This window comes from Procambarus clarkii, chromosome 50, assembly GCF_040958095.1.
Source record: "Procambarus clarkii isolate CNS0578487 chromosome 50, FALCON_Pclarkii_2.0, whole genome shotgun sequence".
NCBI lineage: Eukaryota > Metazoa > Arthropoda > Malacostraca > Decapoda > Cambaridae > Procambarus > Procambarus clarkii.
Genome location: NC_091199.1, coordinates 7,820,990 through 7,830,650, shown reverse-complemented (window position 1 = coordinate 7,830,650; position 9,661 = coordinate 7,820,990). Strand labels below are relative to the sequence as shown.

At 51.5% G+C, this 9,661-nt stretch overlaps 1 protein-coding gene across 1 annotated transcript; it reads left to right on the top strand.

Annotated features, from left to right (window-relative positions):
• The first annotated feature begins 875 nt into the window (after positions 1-875).
• Positions 876-2,270, top strand: LOC138351635 (uncharacterized). Its single transcript, XM_069303636.1, has one exon. It carries the CDS (start codon positions 876-878, stop codon positions 2,268-2,270), a length of 1,395 nt encoding a protein of 464 aa, XP_069159737.1.
• The last annotated feature ends 7,391 nt before the right edge of the window (positions 2,271-9,661 follow it).

Here is a 9,661-nt window from a genome sequence, read left to right as displayed (position 1 = left end):
ACCACATATGTAAGACCAATCCTGGAGTATGCGGCCCCAGCATGGAGCCCGTACCTTGTCAAGCACAAGACGAAGCTGGAAAAAGTCCAAAGGTATGCTACTAGACTAGTCCCAGAACTAAGAGGCATGAGTTATGAGGAAAGGCTGCGGGAAATGCACCTCACGACACTGGAAGACAGAAGAGTAAGGGGGGACATGATCACAACCTACAAAATCCTCAGGGGAATCGACCGGGTAAACAAGGACGAACTTTTCAACACTGGTGGGACGCGAACAAGGGGACACAGGTGGAAGCTGAGTACCCAAATGAGCCACAGAGACGTTAGAAAGAACTTTTTCAGTGTCAGAGTAGTTAGCAAATGGAATGCATTAGGAAGTGATGTGGTGGAGGCTGACTCCATTCACAGTTTCAAATGTAGATATGATAGAGCCCAATAGGCTCAGGAATCTGTACACCAGTTGATTGACGGTTGAGAGGCGGGACCAAAGAGCCAGAGCTCAACCCCCGCAAGCACAATTAGGTGAGTACAATTAGGTGAGTACACACACACACACACACACACACACACACACACACACACCCACACAACTCATTAAAAACGACAATAGTTGTTTCCGTTTGGCCAGCTGCTGTCATCACGCAGAGCACAACTGACAACTGGTGGTGCGGGTTAACAAGTCAACAAATTGCAAAGTTATAATTGCAACAAGCCAATGAGCGTCGCGGCACCTACGCCGCACAGGTGAGTAATTATAACCGGATTGCTTAGAGTGCATAACTGAGTTCTTAACCGTTATGTACGGGTTGTAAATGTGTGTTGTACCCCCCCCCCCCGCACCCCGTGGGCTCGGTTCATGTGTTGTGTGTGCTGAGAATGTGTCTGATCTCCTCAACACTATCCATAAGTGTCAGCAGCCCTCGTCAGCCCCCAGCACTGGTCAAGTGTCAGCAGCCCTCGTCAGCCCCCAGCACTGGTCAAGTGTCAGCAGCCCTCGTCAGCCCCCAGCACTGGTCAAGTGTCAGCAGCCATTGTCAGCCTTCAGCACTGGTCAAGTGTCAGCAGCCATCGTCAGCCTCCAGCACTGGTCAAGTGTCGGCAGCCCTCGTCAGCCCCCAGCACTGGTCAAGTGTCAGCAGCCCTCGTCAGCCCCCAGCACTGGTCAAGTGTCAGCAGCCATTGTCAGCCTTCAGCACTGGTCAAGTGTCAGCAGCCATTGTCAGCCTTCAGCACTGGTCAAGTGTCAGCAGCCATTGTCAGCCTTCAGCACTGGTCAAGTGTCAGCAGCCCTCGTCAGCCCCCAGCACTGGTCAAGTGTCAGCAGCCCTCGTCAGCCCCCAGCACTGGTCAAGTGTCAGCAGCCATTGTCAGCCTTCAGCACTGGTCAAGTGTCAGCAGCCATTGTCAGCCTCCAGCACTGGTCAAGTGTCAGCAGCCATCGTCAGCCTCCAGCACTGGTCAAGTGTCAGCAGCCCTCGTCAGCCCCCAGCACTGGTCAAGTGTCAGCAGCCATTGTCAGCCTTCAGCACTGGTCAAGTGTCAGCAGCCATTGTCAGCCTTCAGCACTGGTCAAGTGTCAGCAGCCATCGTCAGCCTTCAGCACTGGTCAAGTGTCAGCAGCCATTGTCAGCCTTTAGCACTGGTCAAGTGTCAGCAGCCATCATCAGCCTCCAGCACTGGTCAAGTGTCAGCAGCCATCGTCAGCCTTCAGCACTGGTCAAGTGTCAGCAGCCCTCGTCAGCCTCCAGCACTGGTCAAGTGTCAGCAGCCCTCGTCAGCCCCCAGTACTGGTCAAGTGTCAGCAGCCCTCGTCAGCCTCCAGCACTGGTCAAGTGTCAGCAGCCATCGTCAGCCTCCAGTACTGGTCAAGTGCCAGCAGCCATCGTCAGCCTCCAGCACTGGTCAAGTGTCAGCAGCCCTCGTCAGCCTCCAGCACTGGGCAAGTGTCAGCAGCCCTCGTCAGCCCCCAGCAGCATTCTTCTGCCCTCCAAGGTGGCGCCAAAAACCTGTAGTCTTCACAGCTTTGTAGCAACCGTCACCAAACTTGTGCCAGCCGCTGTAGCCTTCACCGGGGCTAGTCAACACTGCCATCCAGTCCTCACTGGCCTTCGTCAGTTGTTGTCGAGCAGTAGGAATCTTCGCCATCCTCCACAACCCGCCCCACTCCACGCCCGTAAATCCTCCCGTCAGAGCGCAGTAACCTCGGAGTATGGTGGCCTCCGCAGCCTAGCATTCCTCCACAGCGCCATCCCGTGTTGGTCTGGGCGTTGAGGTTAAGCCCAGTGTGGGCAGCGTGTGTTGCCTTGTTATGGTGTATGTTTACCTAGTTGTGCTTGCGGAGGTTGAGCTCTGGCTCTTGCGGCCCGCCTTTCAACTGTCAATCAATGAACTTTTTTTTAGTTCACACATACACACACACCTTTAGGAAGCAGCCTGTAGCAGCTGTCTAACTCCCAAGTACCTATTTACTGCTAGGTAACTGGGGCATCACGGTCAAAGAACCCAAGCCCGAACACAAGTAGTAAATAGGTACCTGGGAGTTAGACAGCTGCTACGGGCTGCTTCTTGGGGATGTGTAACAAAAAAAGAGGCCTGGTCGAGGACCGGGCCGCGGGGACACTAAAGCCCCGAAATCATCTCAAGATAACCTCACGATAGCTGGCCACCTGGTGGAACAGAGACTGCCGCCATGCTGCACATTGTTCCGTTAACCGTCGCCAACCTCCTTGCACAATGTCCGGATTTAGACAATGTTCAGAAGGTTAGTTTACCTCCCATTTCTTTGAAACAATATCTGCAATTTGCAGATATTGTAAATCTGCCGCCAGACATACAGATGAGTGGCCAAAACCTAGTGTTCGGTGAGGAAGTTGAGACACGTGAAAATAAAGTTTGACTCTTTAATTACCATGAAAAGCCACGTGCTCAAGCTAACAAATAAGGCAGCCAAGAAACTTTGAGCCCTACGGCGCATCACGTACCTTCTTGTCAGCAGGAGTTGCAAAGCCTTATTCGAAGCACAAGTTCCCTACCATCTTCAGTACGCACCGCCCTACTGGACTGCCTGCTGACACCCCCCTGTCCCAATCGTTATCAGAATCGTTATCTTGAGGTTATCTTGAGATGATTTCGGGGCTTTTTAGTGTCCCCGCGGCCCGATCCTCGACCAGGCCTCCACCCCCATGAAGTAGCCCGTGACAGCTGACTAACTCCCAGGTACCTATTTTACTGCTAGTTAACAGGGGCATAGGGTGAAAGAAACTCTGCCCATTGTTTCTCGCCGGCGCCCGTGCTCAAAGTAGTGGAAAACATTGCTAGAAGGCTCATCTGTAGCCTTGACCGACCTGGTAGAACTGGTTAGGACATCAAGACCTTCAACACCGGAGAAATATTGGTGGATTTACTGCTATGTAGAAGACCATTATTCTCAATGTTCCCCAACTGGTCAAACTTTGTTGACAAGCAGATGTCGGCATCAGTAACACAAGGCGCTCAGCCATCAGCAGCCTCATGCTGGCATCAGTAACACAAGGCGCTCAGTCATCAGCAGCCTCATGCTGGCATCAGTAACACAAGGCGCTCAGCCATCAGCAGCCTCATGCTGGCATCAGTAACACAAGGCGCTCAGCCATCAGCAGCCTCATGCTGGCATCAGTAACACAAGGCGCTCAGCCATCAGCAGCCTCATGCTGGCATCAGTAACACAAGGCGCTCAGCCATCAGCAGCCTCATGCTGGCATCAGTAACACAAGGCGCTCAGCCATCAGCAGCCTCATGCTGGCATCAGTAACACAAGGCGCTCAGCCATCAGCAGCCTCATGCTGGCATCAGTAACACAAGGCGCTCAGCCATCAGCAGCCTCATGCTGGCATCAGTAACACAAGGCGCTCAGCCATCAGCAGCCTCATGCTGGCATCAGTAACACAAGGCGCTCAGCCATCAGCAGCCTCATGCTGGCATCAGTAACACAAGGCGCTCAGCCATCAGCAGCCTCATGCTGGCATCAGTAACACAAGGCGCTCAGCCATCAGCAGCCTCATGCTGGCATCAGTAACACAAGGCGCTCAGCCATCAGCAGCCTCATGCCGGCATCAGTAACACAAGGCGCTCAGCCATCAGCAGCCTCATGCTGGCATCAGTAACACAAGGCGCTCAGCCATCAGCAGCCTCATGCTGGCATCAGTAACACAAGGCGCTCAGCCATCAGCAGCCTCATGCCGGCATCAGTAACACAAGGCGCTCAGCCATCAGCAGCCTCATGCTGGCAATACCTTTCTCAAGAACATTATTCCTTCGGCAAATATGCTGACTTGCACCTGGAACTTGTTCGCTCAACACAAAAATACGCGTGAAATTAAGTTAACCAGCCACATAAAGGCTCTGGCACACAGGTGGCTCCTGGCTCATCCTGTTCCTTACATGATAGTTATTTAGCATAAATATAAGTTTATTCCTATTGCATACATACAATAAGCTCAAGAAATGTAGGATAACAGCTCTTAGCTTGCAACTTCACTTCGAACATCATCTATTTTCCTAAAGAACCCAAACCTTGGCTTAATATAGAGTAGAATGAGAGAGAGGAGAGAGAGAGAGACAGACAGAGACAGACAGACAGACAGACAGACAGACAGACAGACAGACAGACAGACAGACAGACAGACAGACAGACAGACAGACAGACAGAGAGCTCAACACCAGTTAAATCATAACGTAGGAGTATTTCCAAGCCAGAGCTCACGTCCTAAGTGACTGCACAATCCCTGAACATAAGACGGTGAACAGCGTGATCAGGTAAACACCGGTGCGAGGTGTTATCAATATGGGCCAAGATTGGCCGAGAGGGGCGCCTCCACCGACCAATCAGACGAGGGCGCGTGAGCACTAAAAACACCAATAGGAGCATAGCGTTGGGTCGTAGTGGGCAGAGATGCGTAGGAGAGACCTGGTCCATATCGTCCTCACGCCCACGCCCACGGTGACACTGGCGCCCACACTTACTGCTAGACCGCCGTGTGAACCACCAGTAAGACTCACGCCCACGGTAACACGGGCGCCCACGGTGACACTGGCGCCCACGGAAAGGATTTCCACCTATTTCCACTGTTAAATTCGCCCGACATGAGAGATAGGCCTACAGTGCACACTAGAGCCGGAGCTGAGGTGCCAGGTGAGGGAGGGAGGGTGAGTTAGTGTGCCAGGTGAGGGAGGGAGGGTGAGATAGTGTGCCAGGTGAGGGAGGGAGGGTGAGTTAGTGTGCCAGGTGAGGGAGGGAGGGTGAGGGGGCCAGGAGGCAGGTCATGAGGGCGTCACGCTTCACCCTCACACCACTCTACCAAAATGTAAATATAATACATAGCTCTCATGTAGTGATATATATATATATATATATATATATATATATATATATATATATATATATATATATATACATATATATATATATATATATATATATATATATATATATACATATATATATATATATATATATATATATATATATATATATATATATATATATATATATATATATATATATAACTATGGCGATGGGAGACGATGAGAAAGATGAGGAACAGTGGGGCGGGGCGACCTCTCGCTGGACACCTTCGCATTCCTTCCTCACCGAAAATATTGGGAGAAATGAGAGGGATATATGAGAATCCGGGTCACGCCGTGATCTCTGGAGGCAGGCGGGCAGGTGGGTGTACGGGCAGGTGGGTGTTCGGGCAGGTGGGTGTTCGGCCAGGTGGGTGTTCGGCCAGGTGGGTGTACGGGCAGGTGGGTGGGTGGGTGTTCGGCCAGGTCGCTGGCTGGCGTTTTTATGTCATCTCTCATAATCCACACCATCATTTCCCTGACATGCTACATGTGCAATTGACACACACACACACACACACACACACACACACACACACACACACACACACACACACACACACACACACACACACACACACACACACCGGTCACACTCTACGAGAAGGTGTGATTGTGACCTGCATCTTGCATCCAGTCTGAGGTCTTAATTTCTTCTACGGAAACCATTTTCCTGCCGAGTTTGATAGCGCAGGATGACACATGACTGTGGTGTCTGTTTTTGCCTGTCTAGTATGAGACTGATAGTGCCACGAGGACAGTAATTGTGGCACTCGGCTTTAGACTGTATGCGGAATGAATTAATTTTTGTTTACCCTTATTATTGTGAGCTGTTTGGGACCTGTTTGTCAGTAAATTTAAATATTCTTCGCCCCATTTTTGCTTATTATTATTATATGTCGCTATATTTATGGCGGCTAGGGTGGTCACGGACGGCTCTGCTGGTCCTTACTGGCGGCTAGGGTGGCCACGGACGGCTCTGCTGGTCCTTACTGGCGGCTAGGGTGGCCACGGACGGCTCTGCTGGTCCTTACTGGCGGCTAGGGTAGCCACGGACGGCTTTGCTGGTCCTTACTGGTGGCTAGGGTGGCCACGGACGGCTCTGCTGGTCCTTACTGGTGGCTAGGGTGGCCACGGACGGCTCTGCTGGTCCTTACTGGCGGCTAGGGTGGCCACGGACGGCTCTGCTGGTCCTTACTGGTGGCTAGGGTGGTCACGGACGGCTCTGCTGGTCCTTACTGGCGGCTAGGGTGGCCACGGACGGCTCTGCTGGTCCTTACTGGCGGCTAGGGTGGCCACGGACGGCTCTGCTGGTCCTTACTGGTGGCTAGGTTGGCCACAGACGGCTCTGCTTGTCCTTACTGGTGGCTAGGGTGGTCACGGACGGCTGTGCTGGTCCTTACTGGCGGCTAGGGTGGTCACGGACGGCTCTGCTTGTCCTTACTGGCGGTTAGGGTGGCCACGGACGGCTCTGCTGGTCCTTACTGGCGGTTAGGGTCGTTACGAACGGCTGTGGTGGTAGTTACAGGCAGTCAGGGTCGTCACGGACGATTAGGAGAGGAATGCAATAGGAAGCGAGGAGAACAAGGTGTAAGAAGGAGGAAGAGAGAGAGAGAGAGAGAGAGAGAGAGAGAGAGAGAGAGAGAGAGAGAGAGAGAGAGAGAGAGAGAGGGAGAGAGAGAGGGAGAGAGAGAGGGAGAGAGAGAGGGAGAGAGAGAGAGAGTGAGAGAGTGAGAGAGAGTGAGAGAGAGTGAGAGAGAGAGTGAGAGAGTGAGAGAGAGGGGGGGGGCAGACTGAGGAACGAGGGAGTCGTTGGCATACAAAGACAATAAGAATTATAGGGGAAGTAGGTAGAGAGTGAAGAAGGAAGGGAAGGAGGAAGGTGGGAGGGAGAATAAAGGATAGAGAGGAAAGTAAAGGGAATAGAGAGAAGGCTGATGGAGGGAGTTGAGTAACTCGTTACAAACAAGTACCACTGATGAACATCTGGGAGCATCGCTGGTATTTGTGTCTTTGTTTGCATAGTTTTTTTTTTTGCGGAAGGGGGAGGGGGATAAACAGGATGGAGAGGTGTAAGTGAAGAGAAAAGTTTTGAAATGGGAAATGTGAGTTATGATAGCAGGCGGGCTGTCCGCCTTGCTGACACGAGGTGTGTGTGTGTGTGTGTGTGTGTGTGTGTGTGTGTGTGTGTGTGTGTGTGTGTGTGTATGTGTGTGTGTGTGTGTGTGTGTGTGTGTGTGTGTGTGTGTGTGTGTATGTGTGTGTGTGTATGTGTGTGTGTGTGTGTGTGTGTGTGTGTGTGTGTGTGTGTGTGTGTGTGTGTGTGTGTGTGTGTATGTATGTGTGTGTGTGTGTGTGTGTGTCAGTTAAGCTAAGCTTGCTCTCTTGTCAGGGAGCTGCGAGTGTAAAATTCGTATGTATTTCAGCAAATATAGATGTCTATATTTGCTGAAATATATATTTGCTATATTTGCTCGCGATGTCTCTAGGTGAATACTTTGTAGCACGCACTTATTAACACTAAGACGCGTGTGTGTATATGTTTTAAATCCTCCCCCGGCCAGGATACGAACCCAGGCCAAAGCGCTCGCGGAACGCCAGGCGAGTGTGTTCCCTCTTCGCAACGGCGACTGCGGGATTCTAGTTTGCATGTTAGTTTCCGTTGAGGTGTGTAGCGGTGCTGGGAGATGTTGGAGATGCGGCCGGACTAGAGCCTTGTGTAAGTGTAGCTGTGTGTTGGTGCTGAGACAACGGGTTCTCCTCAGTTTCTGCAGGAGAATCTCCAAGAGGAGATTCTCCTCTCCTCCTGATAAGGCTGTTTTTGCTTTGTACTTCGGCGGTAGGTGGCCCAGACAAAGGCTTCTCCCCCCCCCCTCCCCCTCTCCCCTCTCCCCTCTCCCCTCTCCTTCCCCCTTCTCTCTCTCTCCTCGTCTTCCCTATCCCCTCTATTCTTGCTTTCCCTCCCTCTCTTCATGTCTTCCCCCTCCAAACTTTGCTTTTCCTCTCTCCTTGCCTTGCCTCTCCCCTTGCCTTCCTCCTTACCCCCTCTCCTTTCTTTCCCCTCTCCTTTCTTTCCCCTCTCTCCTCACCTTCCCCCTCCCCTCACATCACCCCTCTCTCCATACCCTCATGTTCGCCAATCTTCCAGGTGGGGGGAATAGGTTCAAACGGTAGCGCGCGCACACTCACGCACTCTCAAACACACGCACTATTACGCTTTGGTCGAACAAATGGTTGTTAGACTTTAACCCAAGCAGTTAGAGTTTAACCCCAAGCAAATGTAATGTAATGAAGACAGGTGTAGGGAGCAGGAGGCCAGATACAAAGTATCATTTGGGAGATGAAATTCTTCAAGAGCCAGAGAGAGAGAAAAAAATTTGGAGATTGATATCACGCCAGACCTGTCCCCTAAAGCCCATATCAAGAGAATAACATCAGCGGCATATGCCAGGTTGGCCAACATAAGAACGGCCTTTAGAAACTTGTGTAAGGAATCATTCACAACTATGTCTACCACATATGTCAGACCAATCCTGGAGTATGCAACTCCAGCATGGAGTCCATATCTAGTCAAGCATAAGACTAAACTGGAAAAGGTTTGCCTTTTCAAAGGTTTTGAACCTTTCAGGCCTTTGAAAAAGGTTCAAAGGTTTGCCACTAGACTAATACCCGAACTGAGGGGGTATAAGCTACGAGGAGAGACTACGGGAATTAAACCTCACGTCACTGGGAGACAGAAGAGTTAGAGGGGACATGATCACCACATACAAGATTCTCAGAAGAATTGATAGGGTAGGCAAAAACAGTTTATTTAACACAAGGGGCACAGGGTGGGGAGGGTATGAGTAGGGAGGTGGAGGGTATGAGGAGGGAGGTAGAGGGAGGGGAAGGTATGAGGAGAGAGGGAAGCGTATGAGGAGGGAGGGAGGTGGAGGCCATGAGGAGGGAGGTAGAGGGTATGAGGAGGGAGGGTATGAGGGGGCACTATGATAAAGACACATGTGAGAGTGGTCCAGCAGAGCCAGAGCAGGAACCTGCAGCAGGTGGGCAGGTATCCAGTCTGCCCACCTGAGCTTTACCTGGAATCAGTAACCTTGAGTGTCCTGACGGGACAGCCCCCATACCCCCCCCCCCTGGCCCCATGCCGGCCTAGTAGCTACCTGGCTCTCTCGCTGATTGGCTGGCTACCTAGCTAGCTAGTTGGGCCTTGAAATGTTCACCTGTTTATCGTACTCTACTACTCCTCTCTAAATTCCTTCATTAAAAATTAACCATTATAG